Source organism: Piliocolobus tephrosceles, chromosome 10 (assembly GCF_002776525.5).
Source record: "Piliocolobus tephrosceles isolate RC106 chromosome 10, ASM277652v3, whole genome shotgun sequence".
Taxonomy (NCBI): Eukaryota; Metazoa; Chordata; class Mammalia; order Primates; family Cercopithecidae; genus Piliocolobus; species Piliocolobus tephrosceles.
This window is the reverse complement of record NC_045443.1, coordinates 114,400,004-114,425,863: the sequence shown is the minus strand read 5'-3', so window position 1 is coordinate 114,425,863 and position 25,860 is coordinate 114,400,004. Positions and strand designations below refer to the sequence as shown.

Genomic DNA, 25,860 nt, shown 5'->3' with positions numbered 1-25,860 from the left:
TTCTTCCTGCCTCCCCTCCTTTCTTACCTTCCTCCTTCCTTCCGTCCTTTCCTGCCTCCCTTCCTTCCTTACCTTTCTCCTACTTCCTCCCCCTTTCCTTCCTTCCCCTTCCCTTTCTTCCTTCCTCCCCCTTCCCTTCCGTCTTTCTTCCTTCCCTTCCTCCTTCCGTCCTCCTTTCTGTCCCTCTCTCCCTTCCTTCTTCCTTTCCTCTCTCCTTTCTTCCCTGATATCCTCTTTCCTCACTTCGTTCTTCCTTCTCTTCCTTCCCTTTCTTCCCTAATTCCCTCCTTTCTCCCCTTCTAACGTTCCTTTCCTTCTTCCTCCCCTCTCTCCTTCCTCCTTCTATCCTCCTTTCTTTTGCCCCTCTTTCTTCCTTCCTTCTTCCTCTTTCCTCACTTCGTTCTTCCTCCTTCCTTCCCTTCCTCCTCCTTTTCCTCACTCCTCGCGTTTGTCGACCTCCCGGCTTCTGCAGCGGCGCCGCCGGGGCGTCGGAGGGTGGGGAGAGGTGCGCATTCCTGTCCCGGTCTCAGCACGGGTGAGGGACCTGCCCACCGCCTTGGTCCCTGAAGCGGGAAGGGGTTGCTAGGCCAGGGCAGAGCTGGGACGAGAACCCCGAGTTGAGGACCCTTCAGCGGTGGTGACTGCTTCTATGAACACCTCCCTGCTTTTCACCTACCCGCTCCAGAGCTAAGAGAGGGCGTACATATGCTCGCTTCATCTTCGCGGCAGGCCTGGGAGACGTGGGGTTCCCAGTATTACAGTGGGGGAAACCAAGACACAGGTGGCAAGGGTCGGCCAGCGCTGGCATGGGTGCCCTTCGTTTAATTTGGGGGTTCTGTGTCCTGGGTGACTCAAAAGGACCCCCAGTTCCTTTTATGCTTTTTGTGCATAACTTGATTGGTGGAATTCCACCCCTCCAACACACTGCACCCCTTCATTTTTCTTCCACGTGAGAATTTCTGGGAGAAACAGCAAGGAGCTCGGGTGGGGAAGTCTTACCCAAAGCATTAATAAGTTTGTCTAGAAGTCCAGGTTGAGTGCTTAGTTGTGTAGAAGGGGTGGTTACGCGCCAGAGTGCACCCAGGATAACCCTGGGTTATGCTGTTGTCCTGACATGGTTATAAAAAGCTCTTCTTTTTACTCTCAAAGCTCAAGTGTGTAAATAAAATATATAAATGAATAGAACATTGATAAAACTATGTGATCACTCTACATTTAGTGGATTGCCAAGGGAGCTTTGAAAAGGGAAGAATAGGGAATTGCACCTGACCTCCCAGTTTACCTTAGGCAAACAGGCTGAGTGTTGTAAGTCTCTTTTATTGGCCGGAATGTCTGGACGATCATGTGAATTACCAGACTTCTGTGACTTGTGTTTTCTGCCACCTCAGACACCTCCTCACAGTGGCATGTTGTCCCTTGTCTGTCTTGTGGACCCCTGAGTGGTGGTGTGCACCAGGACTCTGTCCTCTGCCTTCCTCTCTATCTGACTCAGGTGCTATCTCTGGGCCATTGTTTAAATACTCGGGTGATCTCTGGACCATTGTTTAAACACTCAGGTGATCTCTGGGCCATTGTTTAAACACTCAGGTGATCTCTGGGCCATTGTTTAAATACTCAGGTGATCTCTGGAGGTATGCTGTTGATGCCCGTTGTTGATAACAACAGCCTAAATCTGTCTAGAAATCCCCAAATTCTTATATCTGATTGCCTAGTTGATATCTTTTTTTTTTCAAAGTGGTAAAATACGACATAAAATTTCCCATCTTTTTTTTTTTTTTAAGACTGAGTTTCGCTCTTGTTGCCCAGGCTAGAGTGCAGTGGTGCGACCTGGGCTCACCGCAACCTCCGACTGCCAGGTTCAAACAATTCTCCTGCTTCAGCCTTCCTGAGTAGCTGGGATTACAGGCATGCGCCACCACATCTGGCTCATTTTGTATTTTTAGTAGAAATGGGATTTCTCTGTGTTGGTCATGGCTAGTCTTAAACTCCTGACCTCAGATGATCCACCCACCTCGGCCTCCCGAAGTGTTGGGATTACAGGTGTGAGCCATGGCGCCCAGCCAAAATTTCCCATCTTAACCTTTTTTAACACGGAGTCTCACTCTGTCACCCAGGCTGGACCGTAGTGGCATGATTTCAGCTCACTGCAATCTCTACCTCTCGAGTTCAAGCAATTCTCCCTGCCTTAGCCTCCCAAGTAGCTGGGATTACAGGCATGCCCCACCACACCCAGCTAATTTTTATATTTTTAGTAGAGACGGTTTCGCCATGTTGGCCAGGCTGGTCTCAAACTCCGGACCTCAAGTGATCCACCTACCTCGGCCTCCCAAAGTGCTGGGATTACAGGCGTCAGCCACCGTGCCCGGCCCCATCTTAACCATTTTTAAAGTGTGCAGTTCAGTGGTATTAAATACATCCTTAACGTTGTGCGACCATCACCACCATCCATTTCCATAACACTTCTAGAAACTGAAACTTTATATTCATTAAACAATAAATCTTCGTTTCTCCCTTTCCCCCAGCCTCTGGAAACTACCCTTCTACTTTCTAGCTGACGTTGAGTGTGTTCGTATTTGAACCAAACAGAACTCTTGATTCTCTGCCAGCACTTGTTCCTCCCCAAGTCTTCCCAGTCTCGCTCAGTGGCATTACTGTTTACCAGGTGTTCAAGCCGCTTCATTTGTTTTTTTCTCCTCTCACTCCCTATATCCACAATACTGACTTTGCCTCCAGAGTGTATCCTGAATCTGCTCATTTCTTCGAAGTGTCACTGCTGTCACCCTAGGCCAAGCCACTGGCATCTCTCGTCTGGACTATTGCAGTAGCCCAGCAGCAAGTCTCTGCTTCCATTGTTGTCTTCTTCTCTTCCCAGCAGTAGGGGTAATAATCTTAAAAAAGATGGGATCATGGCACTTTCCCCAGGTAAAATTCTCAGAGAAAACTCTGGATTCTCTTCCAGGATCTCTGCATGGTTGAATCTTTTTTGTCATTTCAGGTCAGACTGTTACTATTTCAGACCATACCTGATGACACGGTGTAAATTACTTCAATTCCTTGCTCTTAAACCTGCTTTATTTTCTTTGTGGTAGGTGTCACAAACCGAACATTTCTTGTTCATTTACTTGTTTATCTGTCTTGCCTCACTCTCTCTTTTAGACTATGATATTCTTGAGAACAGAGACCTTGTCTGTCTTGTTCATAGACTCTCCAGCCCTTAGGATACTGCCAGCCACTTCATGGGAATCCAAATATTGATTGAACAAACAAGTGAGCCTTTTTAACTGGGATGAATGTTTCTTTTCAGTCTGGCATACTTCTGCTAACCTTTCACCTCTTGGCTCAGGTGCTGTCCACTCTGTCACCTTCCCTACAACCACCTTTTCACTACCCTGACACATCCTCTTCATTTTAAAATTATAGTCATGCGTCACTTAAGATTTTGAAAAATGCATCTTTAGGTGATTGTGCTACACCCCTAGGCTATGTGGCATAGCCTATTGCTCCTAGGTGCTAAGTCTGTACAGCATGTGACTATACTGAATACTGTAGGTGATTGCAACGCAATGGAAGGTATTTGTGGATTTAAATATATCTAACTGTAGAAAAGGTACAGTTAAAAATACTGTATAAAAGATACAAAATGGGCTGGGTGTGGTGGCTCTTGCCTGTAATCCTATTAGTTTGGGAGTCTGAGGCAGGCAGATCACTTGAGGTCAGGAGTTCGAGACCAGCCTGGCCAACATGGCAAAACCCCATCTCTACTAAAAATATAAAAATTAGCCAGGTGTGGTGGCGCACACCTGTAATCCCAGCTATGTGGGAGGCTGAGGCAGGAGAGTCGCTTAAACCTGGGAGGTGGAGGTTGCAGTGAGCCGAGATCACACCACTGCACTCTAGCCTGGGCAACAGAGTGAGACTGTTTCAAAAAATCTAAGAGTAAAAATGGTACACCCGTAAAGAACATTTCCCGTGAGTGGAGCTTGCAGGACTGGAAGTTGTTCTGGATGAGTCAGTGAGTGGTGAGTGAATGTGAAGGCCCAGCAGGTTACTGTGTGCTACTGTCAGCTGTCCACACAGGCCACTCTACATTGATTTGAAGATTTTTCTTTAATAATAAGTTAACATTTGCTTACTGTAATGTTTTTACTTTATAAACTTTAATTTTTTAAAACTTTTTGGCTGTTGTATTAACACTTAGCTGAAAACACACACATTGTACAGCTGTACAAAAATATTTTTCTTATTTATATCCTTATTCTATATGCTTTTTTTCCTATTTTTCTGTTTTGTTTTATTACTTTTTAAACTTGTTTGTTAAAAACTAAGATGAAGCCAGGCGCAGTGGCTCATGCCTGTAATTGCCAGCACTTTGGGAGGCCGACGCTGGCAGATCATGAGGTCAGGAGATTGAGACCATCCTGGCTAACATGGTGAAATCCCATCTCTACTAAAAATACAAAAAAAATTAACCAGGCGTGGCAGGCACCTGTAGTCCCAGCTACTCAGGAGGCTGAGGCAGGAGAATCGCTTGAACCTGGGAGACGGAGGTTACAGTGAGCCGAGATCGCGCCAGTGCACTCCAGGGTGAGCAACAGAGAGAGACTCTGTCTCAGAAAAAAACTAAGACGAGCACACACGTTAGCCTGGGCCTTCACAGGGTCGGGATCACCAGTATCCCTGTCTCCCCCTCCACATCCTGCCGCCTTTTGTGTCCTTCAGTAACACCCAGAGCACTTTCTTCAGGTAAGCTTACAGATTTGTTCCCCATCATTATTACTGTGCTGTATATTTCCCTGACTAGTGGTTGAAGATGAACATCTTACTGGTTTTGGTAATTTGACTGTTCTGCATCTTAAGTGGCCTTATCATGTCCTCTGACCATTTTATTACTGGATGTCTCTGTCACTTTGTAGGAATTCCTTGTACTTAGGGCTATTATTTCTTTGTAACGGCTCGGGCTGGGACTCTGATTCAGGGCCACCTGATTTTAAAGCCCACATTTTCAATTTGTGACCATGACGATAGAGATGAGATGGGTTACATGCAGCCTTGGTTTTGCTTGCATGGTTTTTATTGTTTTCTTGTTTTGTTTTGTTTGTTTTTTGAGACGGAGTCTCACTCTGTCACCCAGGCTGGAGTGCAGTGATGCACTACAACTTCCTCCTCCCAGGTTCAAGCAATTCTCCTGCCTCAGCCTCCCAAGTAGCTGGGATTACAGGCGTGCACCACCATGCCCGGCTAATTTTGTATTTTTAGTAGAGGTGGAGTTTCGCCATGTTGGCCAGGCTGGTGTTGAACTCCTGACCTCGGATGATCTGCCGGCCTCAGCCTCCCAAAGTGCTGGAATTACAGGTATGAGCCACTGTGTACAGCCTTTTATATTTTTAGTAGAGGTGGGGTTTCACTAGGTTGCTCAGGCTGGTATTGAACTCCTGAGTTTAAGCAATCCACCTGCCTCGGCCTCCCAGAGTGCTGGGATTACAGGTGTGAGCCACTGCCTGGCCGGTATGTTTAAAAATGGTATTAAACATGTATGAGATTTTATATAAATCCTTTCTTCTGGCTTCTCTTGAAATACCAGGATACTTATCAGCACTGGGTCTGTGTCTGGTCCAGCAGCAGTTGGGGAACTAACTGAGCCAAGCTGCAGTCCTTTAGATCTTGGGATCTGCTCTCCACTGGACCACTCAGTGACTCATTATGTCCCGCCCTGATCTGGGGTAGTAGTTACCAGGGTTGTTCATAAGGAGTTGGTCATCCTCCTCTGGGCACATGGTGGGATTGGCTCCCACCCTCTTTGAAGGAGGGTGGCTGTGTGGCCTGCGTTGGCTTATACCATGTGAATTGTCACTTGCAGGCAGAAGCCGTGGTGACTATGGAGGCCATGTGCTGAGAGGGGGCCTCATTCAGCCTGAGGGACTAGGATGAGCAGAACCCCTCAGCTTACCCATGTTAGACTTGTAGCGTGAGCAAGAAACAATCTTCTGTGAAGCCACTGAGGCTTAGGATTTTTTAAAATATTTGGTTTTGTTTATTTGTTTGTTTTTGATACAGGGTCTTGCTCTGTCATCCAGGCTGGGGTGCAGTGGCACCATCATAGCTCTTTGCAACCTTGAACTCCTAGGCTCAAGGGATCCTCCCACTTCAACCTCCCGAGTAGCTGGAACTACAGGCGTGCACAATCACACCCAACTAATTAATTAATTAATTTTTTTGGTAGATATGGGCCCTCATTATTTTTTTCCAGGCTAGTGTCAAACTCCTGGGTTTAAGCAATGGACTGGCCTAGCCTCCCAGAGTGCTGGAATCACAGGCATGAGCTACTGCACCTAGCCTTTAGTTTTTTGTAATAACCTAACCCACTGGGTTCCAAAATGTGGTCTGTGGGCCCCAGAGGGCCCCTGAGACTCTTACAGGGGATCTGCAAGGCCAGAATTATTTTCAGAATAACAACAAAATATTGTTTGCTTTTTTCACCTTGTTGACACTTTGGTTTCTGCACTGATGGTGCAGAAGTCATGGAGGGTTCGAGCCGGTACCTTAGCAAGGATCAAAGCAGCGGCAGCAGACTCTACTACTAGTTGTCGTATTCTTCACGGCGATACTTGTAGTTTTAAGAAAAGTACTAATTTTACTTAAGAATGAAGCAGTCAAACTTATTACTTTTGCTAAATTTTGATCCCCAAGTACATATCTGTTCTGTATAATGAAATGGGAAATATGCGTTAACAGTACGTTCTGCCTACATAAATATGATGGGTGTCTTGAGGAAGAGCTTTGGCAATTGAGCTGCAAGCTTGAGTAGCCACTTTTTTCATGGAACACTATTTTTTCTTGAAAGAACAACTGATAACACTAGTTATTCAGATTTGGATATTTGGTAGACATTTTCTTGAAAATGAAGTGAGCTTGTTACTTTACAGAAAACATCTGACATTATTTACCAATGATATTTAAGCTTTCAAGTGAAAATTAGAATTTTGGAAGATGTGTATCTGCTACCCTTAGCTTGTAACTTTCTAACACCCAAAGATTAAATCCCTGGTGATATTAACAAATGTGATTTTTTTAGTATTGTATAATGAAAATGTGTCAATTAGAAGATCTGCATAAGATCTGTTCAATGTGCAAGACAGACCCATGGATTTGAACAGTTTATGAAAAATTCATTGATATGGTTTCAGATGCCACATTGTGCTGAAGGAACTGGGTGTTTTGGTAAGTTTTATTGAGATATAATTCACATATCATACAGTTCACCCATTTAAAGTATATAATGCTGGTTTGTAGTATATTCACAGGCTGGACACGATGGCTCATGCATGTAATCCCAGCACTTTGGGAGGCTGAGACAGGTGGATCACCCGAGGTCAGGAGTTTGAGACCAGCCTAGCCAACATGGTGAAACCCTGTCTCTACTAAAAATACAAAAATTAGCAGGGTGTGGTGGCGCATGCCTGTAATCCCAGCTACTCGGGAGCCTGAGTGAGGAGACTCACTTGAACCTGGGAGGTGGAAGTTGCACTGAGCCAGGATCCACCACTGCACTCCAGCCTGGGTGACAGAGCAAGACTCTGTCTCAAAAAAAATAAAAAATAAAAAAATAAAAAAATAAAGTAGTATATTAAAACATTTTCATCATCATCTTCCCCCTACCCCTCAGTCCTAAGCATTCAGTAATCTACTTTGTTTCTATACTTTTGCCTATTTTAGATATTTCATATAATTGGCATTCTATAATATGTGGTCTTTTTTGACTGGCGTTTGCATTTAGCATAATGTTTTCAAAGTTCATCCATGTCCTAGCATGTATTAGCACTTCATTTTTATGTCCGAATAATATTCCATCGCGTGCATCTGTCACATTTTCTTTATTCATTCTTTGTTGAGAGACATTTGGGTTGTTTCCACCTTTTAGTTATTATGAATAATGCTGTTACAGACCTTCATTTACACGTTTTCGTGTGGACATGTTTTCATTTCTCTTGGTATATTCCTAGGAGTGGCATTACTGGGTCAGATGGTAAATCTGTGTTGAACTTTTTGAGGAACTGCACAACTGTTCTCCAAACTGGCTGCACTGTGTGCAGTGAACTTTTAGTAACCTGCAGTTGTCAAATTCTGGTGTAGTATTTAGTGTCAAGTATGGTACAGTATTATCCATAATTTTCTGCGAAAGTTATTAAAGTAGTCCTCCCTTTTCCCAACTACACATCTGTGTGAAATAGTTTTTCTTCATGTGTTCCAACGCAGACAGTATATTGTGACAGATTGAATATAGAGGTCGCTTCGGAGATTCAGCTGTCTTCCATTAAGGGAGACATTAAAAAGTTTGCAGAAATATAAAACATTTTAAGGATTTACGTTTTAATTTTCAATATGGTAAGCATCAATAGCCATAACTCACATAAACCCACGTATTGAGGTCCTCAGTAATTTTTAAGATTAGAAAGGGTTCCAGGACCAAAGACTGAGCCCTGCTGTCCTGGGTGCTCCGGCAGAGGCGCTCCTGCGTGCATCTGACTTGGCTGCCCCTGCTCAGCTGGCCTCAGTTTGGGGGGTCTTCCACTCCCTAGCTGTGGGCCTTGAGGGAGTTGGGGTTCTTTCTCTGTAAAATGGAGATGGTGAGATGGAATGTACGGGTTCAGGGTGTGTAGCATTGATTGAGAAGAGGCTATGAACACTGTGAAGCTCCTCGTGCCCCTTAGCTCCACTGCAGTGAGACTGGAAACTCGTGGAGCAGATGCGGCAGCTTTTGCCTGGAGAATAGTTGGTTATCCTCTCTGCTGCTTTGAATTCCTCTTTTCTTTGGTTTTCATGTTAATTAATGCTTAGGGGGATAACTTAAATTGTAGAGTTGGGAGGCAGGAGAAATCAGTGATGATGTTGGGGATGCCATTGAGGGAAGGGTTGGGAATGGTGAATGGTACCAGGTTTCTTGGGTGCATTTGTTTAACAGATAACACCAACTGTGTGCCAGGCACTGTTCTGCTGGTTGGCGGAGACAGAGTGGGCAAAGCAGATGATGTCTCTCCCCTCCAAGAGCCTATATTGCGCTAGTGGGTAAGGAGGAGAGATAGTAAATAAGCAAAGTGATTTCAGATAATGATGTATGTTACGAAGGAAACAAAACAAGTTGACATGATCTAGTGGCAGAGCGGGCCTAACTATCGAGGCATTTGACCTGAGATTAAACAAGTTCTGATCTTGGGAGTTGGAAGGGTCCTTAGAGTTCCTCTTGTGTAACCAGATGTTCTCATACGTGTTCAAATGAGACTTTCTGAAAGTCTCAGGGCTGTTTGCATAACTCCTTGAAAATACATGAACATGTTCAGCCTTAAAGGAGCTAAGTGTAAACTGGTGCCAAGTTAGATACTGTCTAAAGTGAAGTATATATCATATAGTATGAGAGTTGCTAATTTAGTGGGGTTTTTTTGCTTTTCACTGATTACTAAGAGAGATATATATATATTTCAGAGCGTTTGTCTCATGTTGCACAGGATAGAGGAGGGGAACAGTTACCCGTAATCTCACTAACCAAAGGCATCCACTGTTCGTATTTGGGCATGTTTTCTTCCTGCCATTTTTCATACTTTTTGTTTGTATAGTTGAGGCATACCATTGCTTAACATACAAGTATTTCCCTATCTTTAAAAGCTGTTTGGAAATATGATTTTTATAACTAAAAATTTCCATTATCAGACTGCATTTAGCCATTTCCCAAATACTAGACATTTGGAGTACCCTCTGGCCTTTCTCCACCTCCCCTCTTTTTTTGAGGTTCATAAGCAAGTCTCTCCTAATGACAAGAGTGCCTTATATTTCCGTGCTTTACTGCTTAAGTGGAACATTTATCTCACTTGACCTGTGATAACTCCTGAAAAGTACACAGCACAGTTAGGAATATACCCCTTCTGAAGTCAGACACGAAGCAACACATTTGTAATCACAGTGTGTTTCTATAGCTCTTTACAATTAGGAAGAAAGCCCTCAGGTACTTTTGGCTCCTGCTCTTCTCTTTGTAACTAGTACACTCCACGTGGACACGTGTCACAGCATCTGCAGTGCTTGATTTTGCACTGATGTATGGACGTACCCCTTTCTCAGCAGCTCTGAGGTTCTTCGAATACAGAACCGGACTGCCGTTCGTCTCTGCATCCTTAGCATTCTGTAGGAACTAGATACCTTTCAATGAATTTCGTATTAAAAAAAACAAATATGAAGAAAAGCTTAAAATTGAGACAGCCTAATAGGATAGGTGAAACAGTTCAGGAAACGTAGAAAGCCCCTATCCTGTGAAGGAGTACCCTCAGCACCCTTTGCAAGACTGGGCCTTCAAAAAGCAAACACTGCTAAGTCCTTTCTGCCACATGCCTTCGCTATCCTTTTGGCAAGGTCTTTCGTATTCATGTTTGAAAACGCGTTGAAGTGCTGGGAGAATTGCTTTCCTGTTTACCAGGAATGTCATTATGTGGCAGGAGTCCTTCTGGGATGCACTTGACTGTGAACTCTTGTTTTCTTTCCAAAGAACAACAGGATAGCGTGGGAGTAATGTTAAGAGCACTTTTAACCTTGTTGTAAAATCCAGTTTACTGTACTTTGACCAAGCTCTTAATAGTCTTTATGGCTATTAATTTATCTAGGGTAGCATTTGCAGCTCAGTTTAGTTTGCACATAGCTTGATGATGCAGTTAACTGATAGGGTCCCAGTAGAGCAGAAGAGTATGAATTTACAGGTAGTTAAGCAGCATGCACCTAAGTGATTTGTCCCATACTCCCAAGGCTCCTGCACTTAGCTCCTCTTCTCGCAGTGACTGAGGAATACAGATGTTGTTTTTGTATAACCCGCCCTGGTCCTGCTAGTACCAGTTCTTTGCAAAGAAACAAAAGGGAGGGGGCAGAATAGAAATTAAAGCCACCTTGAAAGACGGTAAATTAAAGAAGAAAATCCGGTACCGGTGGAGTTGTGGTCAAATTGTAAACACTGTTATTTAAATGCTGGTACTATTACAGATGGTAGATACAATGTGGGAAATCATTTGGCACTATATAGCGTTTTACTCCCAAGTTATTCAAGAGAATTGTTTTAAAAACTCCACATTTTATTGCAGTATCATCTGTGCTAACAAAAACCTGGGCCTAATGTTGGTCTATAGAAGATGTGTTTACTAAATGATGGCACATCAACATGATGGATTATTAGATAGGCTTGAAAATGTGATTATCAGGATAATGTAGGGACTTGGAAATGTTTTACTATCCAATTAGTGTCAAGAAGAGCTGAATGCAAAACATCCTAATTTGTATAAATGTTGAGGTCAAAAGCTAGAAGCTAATATGCAAAAACAAATAGAATTTGTTTAAGTTGATGGGATTATGGACAATTTTTGCCTTTAATGTTGATAATCGTGTTTTTTAAACAATTTTTTGAATAATTGTAGATATACAGAAAAGTTCTAAGTATAATAGAAAGTTCCTACAGAATCTTTACTTAATTTCCTTCTGTTGTTAATAATCCTGTTTTTAATGTTATCACTTTATTTTAAATTAAACAGAATATTCCCAAGATGATTAAAGATAATTTTAATAACCACATATGTCCCTCCCATGTTAATAGTCTGTAGTGTAGTAGTTCCCCCTTGTCTGCTCTGAGACCCTCAGTGGAAGCCTGAAACTGCGGCTAGTACCAAACCCTCTCCATACTGTTTTTCGACCTGGTAACTGAGTGACTACTAACTGACTAACATGGATATGCTGGATGAAGGAATGATGCACAGCCTGGGTGGGACCGAATGGGATGGCGTGAGGTTACACCATGCTACTTAGAACGGTGGTCAATTTAAAACTTAGGAACTGTTTACTTCTGCAGTTTTTCATTTAATATTTTTGGACCACAGTTAACTGTGAGTAACTGTTAAACTTCAGAAAGTAAAACCATGGGTAAGGGAGACTACTGTATATCTTTCCACACCATTATCTGAGCTCTTACAAACCTATATGTGCTTATTATCATAATTAGTATCATAATATGTGTGATAGGCACATTATTCTACAACTTGCTTTTGCCCTTGATAATACACTATAGTCATGCCCTGGTCTGCAATCCTGTCTTTGTATTGAAATCATCTAGATACTTTAAAAATACTGATTCCCAGGTCTCCACAGATTTTTCCTGCCCATAGGTGGGCTTAGGAATGAGAATTTGTTTTTATGCTGCCTTCGTTAATCTAATGTGCAAAAGTCAGGTTGTAGAACTGCTACTCTAGTTAAATAGCTATCAGTCGTATCTAAGTTTGGTTGTAACAGTATTGTTATACCAGTGTTCATTCAGTCATTTCTCTGTTATTGGGGTTTCAGGGGTTTTGTTTGTTTGTTTGTTTTTGAGACGAAGTTTTGCTCGTCACCCAGGCTGGAGTGCAATGGTGTGATCTTGGCTCACCGCAGCCTTTACCTTCTGGGTTCATGCAATTCTCCTACCACCACGCCCGGCTAATTTTTGTATTTTTAGTAGAGATGGGATTTCACCATGTTGGCCAGGCTGGTCTCAAACTCCCGACCTTAGGTGATCCACCGGCCTTGGCCTCTCAAAGTGTTGGGATTACAGGCATGAGCTACCACGCCTGGCAGGTTTCAGGTTTTTTATACCATTGCAATGATCATGTTGTAAACATCCCTGTATTTCCCTATACATTGGTGTTTTCCATAGGATAGACCTGAGTTTCCTGGGCCACAGTGTATGTAGATGTATATTTTTAAAATACTAATAGATCTTCCCAGATTACTTTCCTAGATACATTTTAGTAACTATAAAGATCTTTACCATTTTTTAAGTACATAAGCTTCTTCATCAAATTTTCAAGATTAGTCCCTTTTGCTTAAAAAGTGACACATAACAGGTTATTTTTAAAGGTAAAAGCCGCAGAACTCCGTTAGAATAGTGAATGTTTCAAGTACATTAAAGAGCCTTTGGGAGGGAGTCTTATCATTGCTTTGTTATCCAGGAATCCACTGAAGCATTCAGAAGAGGCTCTCTCAAGCTTGGCTTGTTTTCTAGCAGTTAGGCAGCTTCCTCCTTAGGTTTTTTTTTTTAAACAGTATAGAAAATATAATAACAGTATAGAAAAGGTAGTTTTGAAAGCTGACTCCTACTGGACATAGCTTCTTCAAGGCCAGAAGAGGTGATCTTAAACTCTTGACTCCAGGGCAACTCTTCGAATTGCTTATATGGGTAGAGGGCTGGCTGACCCGGGCGTGTTCGGCAGAGGGTTACATACTCAGTGGTCCTTCACAGAAGAAATTCGCAAGTTGACATGCTTCATTTTGCTCCTAAAATCAAACTCCTAATTCACATTTTCCCAAATGTCTTCCACCAGAGTACCTGTAACTGCAAATGAAAGGGACTTTGTGCTCTAGATGTCTGAGATGAGAGTCACAGAAGTTTCTTCTGCTCTTTAAAAAGTGCATTCACATTTTAAGTTCTGTTCCACAATGTATTTGTTTTAATATGAAAAATATTTTAAATTACTTAATTACTTGCCATCAGAAAGAAAAAGTCCAAAACTTTTCCTCTCCAATTTTTTCATAAAATTAACACCTTTATACACATTTATAATGTGCATGTCATCCAGAAGCCACGCATGTAAGTATGCCAGTTTTGAAGCATAGCGCTAGCTTATTACTTTTTCCTACAGGTTTATTTTATGTCTTTGGCTCAGGCTTTGCTTGTACCAGGAGAGTGCAGATTCCTGTAGTGTAAGCCTTTTATAGTATTTCTGTCCTCTTACTGTAGCTTCTGTGAAAAATTGGTGAAATTGTAAGAAAGGATACTGGATACTTAACCTTCTCACTTATGGTTTCTTTGCAGGAGGAGAGGGCAGTGAGAGATAGGAATCTCCTCCAGGTTCATGACCATAATCAGCCCATCCCGTGGAAAGTGCAGTTTAACTTGGGCAATAGCAGTCGTCCGAGCAATCAGTGCCGCAACTCCATTCAAGGGAAGCACCTCATCACGGATGAACTCGGTGAGGCTGGCTTCCCTTCCTCTCCAGGCGATCAGGAGCGTAGACTGGTTGGGCCATTCATAGGGTTTTTGTTTTACTAGGGATTCCTCTGCAACACATTTCCCCTCCTCGCTCATTTGCAAAATTCCCCAGGTTTTTGTCTTCTGTACCCTGCTCATCATTCAAGGTTCCCTTCAACATCAGAGAAGCTTGTTTTGATAACTCTAACTCTTAAAAGTTCCTTCTGCCTACAACTTACAGCATGAGCACTATGTCATGCATTAGTCCCCAGGCCACTTCTGACAATCTCTCCCCAGCCTCACTATTTCCCCATCTTGCCAATCTTTTTTTCTCATCTTGATGGTGAACTCTATAGGATAAGAGCTCAGTTTTCCTTCGTGGTGACCTGAGTAAAATTCACATTGTGTTGACACTCAAGAAGTGTACTTGTTCACTGACCAGATAATTTCAAAGTAATTATAAATACATTCAAAAAGTATGACTCTTAACAGTAGAATGTAAATCTATTTGATAAAGTTTTCTCACTTCCTTGTGAGCTGTCAGAAGACTTGTGCCTGGGCGACGTGGTGGACTAGACACCTGCTAAGCTCCTCCCACTTAAAGATTGTTGAGTCTTCCCAAACAGTGAGACTCCTGCTAGTGCTTAGCATGCACTCATGGAACCTTCCTATGTGCTAGGCACTGGGCTATCGCCTTTTGATTTTCACAACAGTCCTATGAGGTGGATACTGCTATCCTCATATTATAGGCGAAGACATGGCACCAAAAGGTTAAGGAACTGGCTCAACATTGCCAAAGACTTTCATAAACCATAAACGTGATACCATTATCACATCAAAAAAAGTAACAGTTTCTCCTGATGTCAAATATCCAACAGTATGTAAAGTTCCCTGATTGTTTTACAGATTTTCTTTTCTACTGGTGGTTTGCAAATAACATGTTTTTTTTTCAAGAGCAAATTTTGCCCTGTTTCAAAAAGTCGCAGAACAAATGGATTATGAACGTGACAGTATAGAAATTGCTATAGGTAACGTGTTAGAATCTTCATATGCATAATGAATCTGAACTAAACGAAGACACCTGCTGTCTTGAAAATGAAAGCCACAGGCCGGTGTGGTGGCTCACACCTGTAATCCCAGCACTTTGGGAGGCCAAGACAGGAGGAGCACTCAAGCCCAGGAGTTCAAGACCAGCCAGGGCAGCATAACAAAACTGTCTCTATAAAAAATAAAAAATTAGCTGGACGTGGTGGCACACTGCAAGTGGCACACCTCAGCCTCCCAAGTCCCAGCTACTCGGGAGGCTGAGGTGGGAAGATCATCTGAGCCTGGGGAGATCAAGGCTGCAGTGAGCTGTGACTACACCACGGCACTGCAGCCTGGGTGACAGAGTGAGGCCATGTCTAAAAAAAAAAATTAAGAAAAAAACACAGTGCATTATTGCTTAAAAAAGCGGGGGTTGCATTCCTTTGCAAAATAAGAACACTTTAAAAAGATCTCAGAGTCTCCAAACCAGAGATGAGATTATTTGAAAATAAAGAAAGGAGCTGGAAGAAAACTGCCCACCTCAGGTTAGAGTGTTTTGTACCAGAATGCATTCCCAACTCAGCAGTGATGCCAGTGACAAGCTATGTTTTTAAGATCACATTGGAAAAGCAAATCATACTGAAAATAATGTGGTTTTTGTTTTTTAATAAGCAGAATGAAGTTTAGCAAAAGGAAGTGACTTCCACAAGATGACATAGTCAATAGGCAGACATTGACTTGGAGTTCAGAGCTTCTTACAGGATGTGTGACATTCAGTGAGAACACATGAAATCTTACACACTCTAGTGTTTTAGCACTGGGTTGTGAGCATTGTTTGTCATCTTTTATCTTAGCTAGTGAAAGAATATTCTTTTGATTAATTTAGGTGAGACAGACTCTTGGACTCCTTGAGTCCAGAAATGAAGGAATCAATCAATCAATAAAAATCCAAGAGCTACAGGTTTTATTTTTCTCCATGAATATGGGTGAAGTAAGTAGTTTAGTAAAGAAAGCATGTAAGAACTTATGCCTCTTAGCAAACAGATGCTGCTGTGAATATTGCCAGGGTAACACATTATTAAATAAGATCATTTGTATTTACAAACTTTTCATAAGCTGGAAGTTAATTTTCAAGGCAATAGCAACACAGTATGAGGTTGTGATCTTACAGGACTCCTTGTTGGAGATAACATTTGAGTGAGTAGATGTCTGATGCAAGATGAGAATTCTTGATGAGCTTGCTTTCACTAAGCTAGAAAGAGCTGCATTTCAAGGCCGAATACTGTAAGTTGGCAGTGGGGGGATAAAAAGGATGCCTGAGATGCTGACACTTACAAGATGAAAAGTAAAGGGCAGAAAGAGAATTTCAACTGGCAGAGTTTAAGTCACATTATATAGAGTTGCTGTATGTTTATTATTTTGAGTAGAATTTTGAGGAAAATGCTAACTAACTTATTTACATTTTGTGTTGGTTTCTAGTCCCTGTAAAGAAAATGAGTAGAATTAGGAAGAATCCCAAGAAACATTTACTATAGCATTAGAATCATCCTCTCTTAATTTAGAAGACAGAATAACATAAACAACAACTACAACAAAAGGCACCGATTCCCACGTATCCGGAACCTGGTTCTCTATAGGCCTCATTTGCTCAAGTCTTAAGTGAGGGCCCTTTTAGTTTCTTCATTACCATTGTTCTACTGGTGCCTCCTGCTTTTGAACAGACTTTGTTTTCTAAAGTAGTTTCTGAAAACAACCTTATATATACTTCAGCAAGTCTCCTTCTCTGAGGATGAAGAAGCTGGGCGTTTGGAATGCAGCGATGTGGGGAGCAGCTGCTCTGCACCTGTGGGCCTGAACGTGCACCTGGGAGCTCATGTGTGCACCTGGGGGTTTCCTCAGGGCCATTGGTGGCCCTTATGGACTTATCCATACATTTTTCTGTCCCATTCCCAGAAGGATGTAGAGAAATGTCTGTTTAGCAGCTCTGAACAATACATTAGCTTTTGTAAGGAGATTTTTTTTTCTCTAAAGTTGGGCATGAATGGGCTGGGTTGGAGGGGGCATGTGTATATAGATGATGGGATTTATAAAAAGTTGCAGGGGGGGATTAGGAGGTTATTTTCTTTCTTGAGTATTAGACAACTGCATTCCCGAAGGCCGAGGGGTGATTAAGTCCCTGGCGTGTACACGTACAAATCAGTTTGTAAGAGTTAGATGTGAATATTTCTATTTTCATAATCCTCCAAATTACTCAGTAAGCAGCGAGCGTCTGAAAGATATTTGTAAAGAGTGCTTTGTTTGTTCAATCTAGAAGGATCTCACTTTTGTGAATCAGTGCCTTGGTTTTTTTTCTGTTTTAAACTTTTTGTTCAGAAAAGAATGACATTGTTCTTCAGGCACAGATGAGATGTTGGCTTGCATAGGTTAGAACAGGAGAACGTAGCTATAGCTTGACCTGGTGATGAAATCAAACATGTGCCAGCAGACTAAACAGTAGGTGTAGGTAGGTTCCGACGTGTAGCCTGGCGATAACGGGGGACTGCCTGCTTCCTGTCAATGACTGCGTGGGGAAAGCAAGTCTGACTCTCATTGTGTCCAGTTTCCAGCTCTTCGGTGCTTACGCTGATGCCCCAGACTCCAGCTTCTGTCTCTGTGTACTTTGACTGCTGCTTCATGGTCATCCCTGGTAGGGAGGTGGCAAGGCTGCTGGTTTTATGCTAAGGTTGGTCTCTGACTTTCAGGCTACGTTTGTGAGAGGAAGGATTTGCTGGTAAATGGCTGCTGTAACGTCAACGTCCCTAGCACGAAGCAGTACTGCTGTGATGGCTGCTGGCCCAACGGCTGCTGCAGCGCCTATGAGTACTGTGTCTCCTGCTGCCTGCAGCCGAACAAGGTATGGGGAGTCGCTCCTGGTTCTGTGACTCCTTTTTTCTTTTGGCCTTTGTTTTATGATGAACATTAGGCTCTTCGTGTGAGGTTCTTCTGAAAATAAAACTTAGGAACTTTGTAGATGTCAGAAATTGCTGCACAATAGCTTTTATCTAACGTGAAAGGAGGTAGTTCCCAGTTGCTCGAATGGTTCTTTTGCAGAATGGACCATTGTATTGCTAATCACATATCTAATGAATAAGATACCCAGGGTGCTTTGGCATGCACGTGTATGCACGCGTGTGTCCCTTCCCCTCCTTTCTTTTCTCCTTTTCTTTCCCCCTAGTCCCTATATCAGCATTCTCTTAGTTTAGGAGAGATAGCCAAGGTCACCTTCTGCTGGCTTAGGTAATTTATTACAGGCACTAACTTTTGTTTCCATAGCAACTTCTCCTGGAGCGCTTCCTCAACCGGGCAGCTGTGGCATTCCAGAACCTCTTCATGGCAGTCGAAGATCACTTTGAGTTGTGCCTGGCCAAATGCAGGACCTCATCCCAGGTCAGAAGCTGTGATGTCTCTAGCTGTGGGATGGCAGCTGATGGGTTAGAAGGAAACTAGAAAATGCACACTGAGATCCTTTTGGTGGGGTGGTAATGGAGAAGAGAAGAGACTCAAATGAAGCTATGTCACGCTTTGTTTGGTGTGATGATAGTATTTAAAATGTCAATGTGAGATTTATACAAGTTAGGGGAGGTGAAGCATTTTTATTAAATCAAGGTCTAATTAACTTGCATCTCTTCTATGTGGTTGGTACATTTGCTCCTTAAGTGGAAGCTTAAAATTATTTTTAAGTCTGGTGGAGTCCTAATATTCCAGCTCCTAAGAGAAGGTCCTCCTCCCTGTCTTTGAAATACGACTAAGGCTTTCCAGTAACCACTTGTTTAGAGTAAGTAGCAATTTGTTCTGGGATGGAGTCGTTGTTTATTTTAGGATTCAAGGGGATGAGGCAGGTGAGTGTTTAAAAATACATGAATAAATCTGTAGGCTGTCAGGCTCTCAATACATATTAGCGTGCTGTCATTAAATGCTTCGCTCTTTGGGCATTAAATATTATTGCACCTGCTGCCGAAAGCGTCTGAAAGTCTTTTGCCTTTTCATCACTGTCTCCTCGGCTCTCAGCTATTGTGGTTGGGCAGTTGTCGTAGCTCTCTTTGTAAAATCACCAGACATGTTTATTATACAAGCACACTTCTTCTGGCTTCCATTCATGGTGTCTCTAAGATTTTACTGGCTTCGTCTGAGATAACGGACTCATTTGTCATTCTCCAAAGCTCTTGTACCCTTTGCCAGATTTCTGTAGTCCACCTTTTGATTTTATGCCCCTTCTCATGTCTCTGGTTTGTTCTGCGAGCATTCAGTATCATTGGGTAAATGTTTCAGGGATTATAATGAGCATTTGAAAACATTAAGAAATTCCTGATGGTCTTGTTTTGCTTGAAGAGCTTTCCACTTGAATGAGCTTTAAAGGAAATGAGGAGGAAGGCTGAACACATGACTCATTTTGATTCAGATTCTCTCTCATTCTGAGAAACACTAGAAAAGGCGAAGTATTTTCTTTCCTTCACTGATAAAACCCAGGAATTATTTCCAGTCTTCATTGAAGCTACTATACTTTCGGACTTGGTCTTTTTACCATAAAAAGATTTCCCAATTGCCATTTGATTTGTTTTGATAAAAGTATCCCAAGAAAGAGAAGATTTGGCTATATGTCTGTTAAATTGGATGAATATTTACAAGTTTGTTGCTTAGCATTGGTCTTGGACTAATTAATGAATTCTAGACTAGCCAAAAACTCAAGTTGCTTGTATGAAAACAAATTGCTGAAAAATTAGCCATCAGGAATGATTGTCTGCTTTAAATCACACTTCCAATTTGCTTAGCCAAATGAGGCTTGCATGGTATTGTAGGGATTGGCTCATGCACCCAATTTTTAGGTACATAAACTTTATGAAAGCGATTTAAAGTGCATCTCCTTAGCGTCTCCGCAGCGTGCCTTACCAGGAACTGAATGAAGCACAGGATCAGGTGCAGAACGCCCATCGGATCTTAGACTGTTCCGAGTAATTGGAGAAAAAGTAGTTGTCTTGAGTCACCAGGTCACGGTGAAGTTACCCACTGGTGTACACAAAAAGAAACAGTCCCACAGTGATGTTATGTCCGTGTTCATGCTCTGCATTGGCATTCTGGGTTGAGCATTCTTCTTTGTTCCAGAAAGTGCCTTGGAGCCTTTAGTGACATTTGGAGATGGACTCGGCCAGCCTCCTGCAGGGAGAGTCTGACAGTCCCGATCCACTCTCTCTTCCTAGAGGGAGGTGTGTGAAGCTGTGCTCACTCTCACCGCGCTCTTATCTTCCTTTTGCCAACAGAGCGTGCAGCATGAGAACACCTACCGGGACCCCATAGCAAAGTATTGCTATGGAGAAAGCCCGCCCGAGCTCTTCCCCGCATGACGGGCGCAGCGGACTTGCTCCAGCCTGGGTGAGGAGGCCCCGCCGAAGAACTCGCCTCCTGGGGCCCAGCTTCAGCCATCGGGCCAGGCTGCGGGAAGAAGACAAAGGCAGCGTGAGGAAACCTTGGCTTTGACCACTTCTCGTGTTGTCATCGTTGGCTTCGCTCACCACCCGGGCTTACCAGATGGAACTCTTCTGTAAAGCAGCTTGGACCCTCCAGCCAGTCCCATTCGGGAAAGATGAAACTGGAGGCCCGGCTCGCGGTTTTGCTGGAGTTCTTGGATGACTCAGCCCTGGCACCTGCACAGGAACCTGTGACTTGTGTTTGTCGGGGGCCGGTGTCACTTCCCGTTTTGATCCAGGCCCTTTCACTGTAAAATTATTTATTGGATTCCTTTAGAGTAATGGGAAAATTCTAATGTTTTATGTAGGAAAATGCCTTGCCATTCTAGTTGAATATGTTCAAGGAAATTATTTTTGTTGTTGTTCTGTGTTCTCGAGTTTCAGGAGTTAAATCATTCTTCCTCCCAGATAAAACATTTTCTCTTTTAGGACGTGGATATTCTCTCTAGGCAGTTATTTTTGTTTGTATTTCGACAGTATCGAGCATAGGCCCTGAACATGACCTGTTAGCCATATCCTGACGTGTAAAATGATCTGAAAACTCAGACGCTCTTCCATTCTAATCTAACTGCAGGATTTCTAGCAGTGGGTGCTGCGTGCCTGCCCTCAGGTTCTTTTCCAGTGGCAGTTGAATGTGTTCATATACCCTATGGAGAGCACTGTTTTAGCAGAAATCTAATTTCTCTTCCTGGAGGAATTTGTTCTCATTTCTTTTGCCACTTAAAATTAACTGTGGGCTACTCAGCCAGGGTTCAGTGGGAGCCTCAGGAAGGTCAGAGGCAACCTCCTCCCCTATTCTGTCAATAGAAACCCAATGTTGAGGCAGTTCCTAAACACGCACCTCGCAGCTTGCTGTTTGTGTTTATTCTTTATTGACTTCAGCTTTGGGGATGTAACAGGTACAAATGTTTGGTTTCCCTATGATTTATAAAGAAGAAGAAGAAGCCCAACTTTCTCTCAGAGCACTGCAAGAGAAGAGTCTTACACCTGCCCTCAGTGGGAGATGAGAATGGTCATTATGACTTAGAAAATGCTACACATGTAGGTTGCTGGTGTGTCCTGAATCCACAGGCATGAAACACTCCCCATTTTTCCTACTGTAACGCAGACTCTCTGGCTCAAGGTCTAGAATATGTGATCCTAAGATGAAGATACGCCCTTTGAATAGTACTGCTCTTTGGTTTCAGGAGTCACATGAGCACACAACTCTCCTATATTCCTTCACGAAGCTCAGGATTGAGCAAGGTCTTTGTAATTTTTTTGGTTCATATTATTGACCTGGGAGCAAGGTGCTAATTCTATGGTCAGTAGTCAACGTTTTTTTCAGTGGAGCTTTTTCTTTGGGCCATGTTTGCCTTCCAATACATTCCTGCAGTATGTAGTGGTGATTTTCCTTAATTTCCTCCTGCTACCTCTTATACTCATCTCCCAAAGTTATTTGCCTCCCTTAAGTAAGTTTTCCTAGAGGGTAAGCTGGTCAGGCAATTTTAAAAATATTAGATCCCAAGAAATCTATTCTGTTGGCATTGGACTTGTCCGATTCCATGTGTTTACAGCAGGACTACATCGAACTCTGATGTGACGGATCGTGGCATGTCTGCATGTCTCATCCATCTATTGTTTTTGGTAACTCAGTTTGGAATTTCAGTGTCGGTCTTTCCCCGGTTGACATTGGTGTCAGCCTCTCCTTTGAGCTTATTTTAACTCTTGAGCAACATAGCGTAGATTTAATGTGAACAGTTTATACCAAAGGGCAGTCTGTTGCCTATTTACGGATCCTCTCTGACTTTCTACTTGAAGAGCGCATTTTACATTTCCAGTGTTTTCACAAACAGGAACTCCAACCTTACGATGGAGACGGAAGCTTGCTTGTATTTCCACTTTGTGGATGAGGAAATACGAGAGGTGGAGTGACTTCCTGGGTCCCCACTGAGATTTAATGACAGATGCCAAACAAGAACTTCATCTCTGACTCTAGATCTAGTCCTCTTCTCAGTCTCTTGCCAGCTCCAGCCCTGACACAGTAGGCGTCTCCCCTGAGAGCAGATGCATTTCAATTGTCCAGGCCAAAAGAGGGGCGAGGCGGCCTAAACACCCAAATTAGGTGGAGCATCCAAAGGTCATTTTCATTTGACTGTGGGATACGTTTTTTGTACTTCAGTCAGCTAGGGGTGTGCTCACTGTTTTTGGAAATTCACAGTGCTTGAGCCTCCATAATGAAGCCGGGCTGCAGAGCCCCTGGCACGTGCTCCAGGCTCCCAGCTCCCAGCCTAGGACCCCTGCCTGCCCTCCACTCTGGTTTGTTTGTGGTTCCCTCGACCTAGGGTTTCTAGAATCAGGGACTTTGTCTAAGTTTTGTTTGCCTAGAGCCCAACGAAGTGTGTGATACACGTTGGGAGTTTAGAAGATCACAAAAGGGATGAAAACTCCTTCAGAAAAAATTTTATCAGTGGGGCGCGATGGCTCACGCCTGTAAATCCCAGCACTTTGGGAGGCCAAGGCGGGTGGATCACCTGAAAGCAGGAGTTCAGACCAGCCTGACTGATACGGTGAAATCCCGTCTCTACTAAAAATACAAAAATTAGCCGGGTGTGGGGGTATGCACCTGTAGTCATGAGACTATGTCTCAAAAAAAAGAAAAAAATGTTATTAATAAGTGAGTGTTTTAGGCTCAAGGGAATTGAGTCATACAGCGCATCTCCCCCAGTTCTGCATCTTATTTGCTGCGCTTGCTGAAGTTGTAAAGATTGGTCCTAACAGGGAAAGAAACATACAAGAGACTCTGAAAAGGGCTCTGAGACAGGCAAGGACAAAGGAGGGAGGGAAACACCTTCCGCAGGGCCTGGGACCTGGCAGTGCTAGAGCTGTTTTTTTTTGTTTGTTTGTTTTGAGATGGAGTCTCGCTCTGTCGCTCAGGCTGGAGTGCAATGGCATGATCTCGGCTCACTGCAACTCCGCCTCCTGGGTTCAAGCAATTCTCCTGCCTCACCCTCCTGAGTAGCTGGGATCGCAGACATGCATCACCACACCCAGCTAAGTTTTTGTATTTTTATAGACGGGGTTTCACCATGTTAGCCAGGCTGGTCACAGACTCCTGACTTCAGATGATCTGCCCGCCTCAGCCTCCCAAAGTGCTGGGATTACAGATGTGAGCCAGTGCGCCCGCCTGGATCTGCTATTGATGGGTGAGCTCCACAGCTTTTGCAGAAGCAGAAGATAGGACTTGAGAGCAGGGCTGTCACCTCTCAGCATGTCCCCAAGCCCAACTGGGGCCTCCTGGAGGTGCCTCAGCCGGCGGTGGCCCCAAGGGAATCGTGGGGAACAGTTGCACAATTTGCAAGTTGCTGAGTGCAGCTTTTCCCATCCTTGGGATCTGCAGATAAATTGTAAACGTAGCGAGGTACTGCTTATTGGATGTACTTTTCACAGGTAGGACAGAATTCTTTTGGGACTCTAGTTGGGAACTACCACTTCTTACTCACGGCGTGGCCTGAGGCAGTCTTCCTCCTCTGTGTCTCAGGCCCTTCATCTGTGAAATGAGGTCATAGCATCTGTCTCTCAGGGTCGCTGTGAAGTGTCGATGTGAGCAAGGCCTGAGGCTTGGCAAGAAGTCAATGTCTGCAACTCAATGGGGAGCAATGGCAGGGACAGTCAGGGGTCGGCTTGGATGGGCTGGGTGGGCTCCTGGGGTTAGGGTAGGAATTACAACGCTCTTGTTACCATTGTTACTAGTTTTTGAAAGAACTCATGCTAAAGATATGATGTTTCAGATAATTCAGAAGCACGTAAGGATGAAACTTGGGATAACCTAAAATCCCACAACCTAGGGATACGCACCACCCATTTTTGTCTTCCCCCATTTTCTAGGCAAAAATGAAAGCACTTTGTCCTCTTGAAAAACAATTCTCAAATGAATATCGTATGTTACACAGAGGCCTATGTGATGCATTTGCGTGGCCACATGGTGTCAATTTCATGGATATACAATAATATTAATTCCCTGCTGAGGATATTAACTCGTTTCTAAGGCTGCTTGTTGTTTTTGCTACTACAAATAATGCATTGATGATAAATACTTTTACATACATGGCTGTGTGTTTATCTGAACTATTTTCACCAATATATTCACCTAGTGTGTATGGGAGTGTCCATTTTTGTCATACCCCTGATAACCCTGTGATGATAATTTTAAACATTTTGCTAATGGATCTCAATGTTCTTGTTTGAATGTATTTAATTTCTAGTAAAATGAGCCCCATTCCTTGTTTTGATTGGCCATTTACCATGTACATATGGTGAAAAGCCTATTCGTGACTTAGCCAATGTTGTTTCTTTTTCTCACTGATTACAACAGTACATTTTTAAATGAAAGCAGCCTTTGTCCCCTTCTCTTGTTTTTCAGCCCTGTGTTAGAAACAAGTAAGCTCACATATTCACAAACCAACTTTTCCAGTTCACCTAGGGCAGTGGGGCTCAACCGGGGGCGATTTTGCTCCCCAGGGAACACTTGGCAATGTCTGGAGACATTTTTATCACAGCTGGGGAGGAGGGCAGTACCGTGGGCACTGGTGGAGGGAGGCCAGGGATGGTGCCCAACATCGTGCCGTGCCCGGGACAGCCCCCATGACACAGAATTACCTGGCTGGAAGTGTGAGCTGCCCTGCTCTGGGGTCACATCTCCCGCTTAGGTTGGACAGAGGAGCTCCTGGTAACTGAGTGCTGACTTCATTATTTCCCTGCCCTTGCCTTCTGCTGTGCTGAAGTGCTGCTGATTAAATTACCCTGAAATCCCCACAGGACACGTTACTTCCTCACATGTCTCTACCAGCCCGGTGCTGCCCAAGGAATGGCATTATTACTTTGCCACTGTGTCCTCACCGCACTCTTGGACTCCACCAAATGCAGACACCCTCCTGTCTGCAGAAGGATCTGGAGGAGTAGGAACGCCTCCCCTCTACGACAGATTGGCTCTCCCCAGCACCTCGCCAGCAGTTCTTTGAGTGGAGTGGCTTTGGAGGTGGGGGTTGGGGAAGAAATGTGGGCCTGTCATCACAGATTCTGTTTAGAAAACTAGTCATTCTACTAAAAAGGTATCACATAAGTAAATAGGAGCAATAAAAACAAAGAAGATAGTGGGACTCTGAGAAGCTTTCCCCACCTCTGGCCGGTTAGTCTATTGTTGGTTGAGGAAGGCTCTTCCAGCGTGTGACCGTTTGCGTGTTATCACAGCGTGAGTGCAGTTTTGTGTACAGGCAACCCTGCTTTCAGCATGTATCTGCGACATGCCTTATCTGGTCTACTGTCACAGAGCAA

At 43.4% G+C, this 25,860-nt stretch overlaps 1 protein-coding gene across 5 annotated transcripts in view; it reads left to right on the top strand.

Annotated features, from left to right (window-relative positions):
- Nucleotides 1–24,921, top strand: part of C10H12orf49 (chromosome 10 C12orf49 homolog) — a 25,486-nt gene extending 565 nt beyond the window's left edge. For 2 of the 5 annotated variants that reach the window (XM_023204149.2, XM_023204141.2), the window contains exons 2-5: nucleotides 13,865–14,021; nucleotides 17,788–17,939; nucleotides 18,359–18,472; nucleotides 20,341–24,921. In XM_023204149.2, the coding sequence (XP_023059917.1) occupies nucleotides 13,865–14,021; nucleotides 17,788–17,939; nucleotides 18,359–18,472; nucleotides 20,341–20,424 (507 nt within the window). In that variant the 3' untranslated portion in view covers nucleotides 20,425–24,921. The remainder of the gene's footprint in view (nucleotides 1–13,864; nucleotides 14,022–17,787; nucleotides 17,940–18,358; nucleotides 18,473–20,340) is intronic. The other 3 variants (XM_023204157.2, XM_023204166.2, XM_023204175.2) reach the window with 3 other exon arrangements.
- Nucleotides 24,922–25,860: the final 939 nt, after the last annotated feature.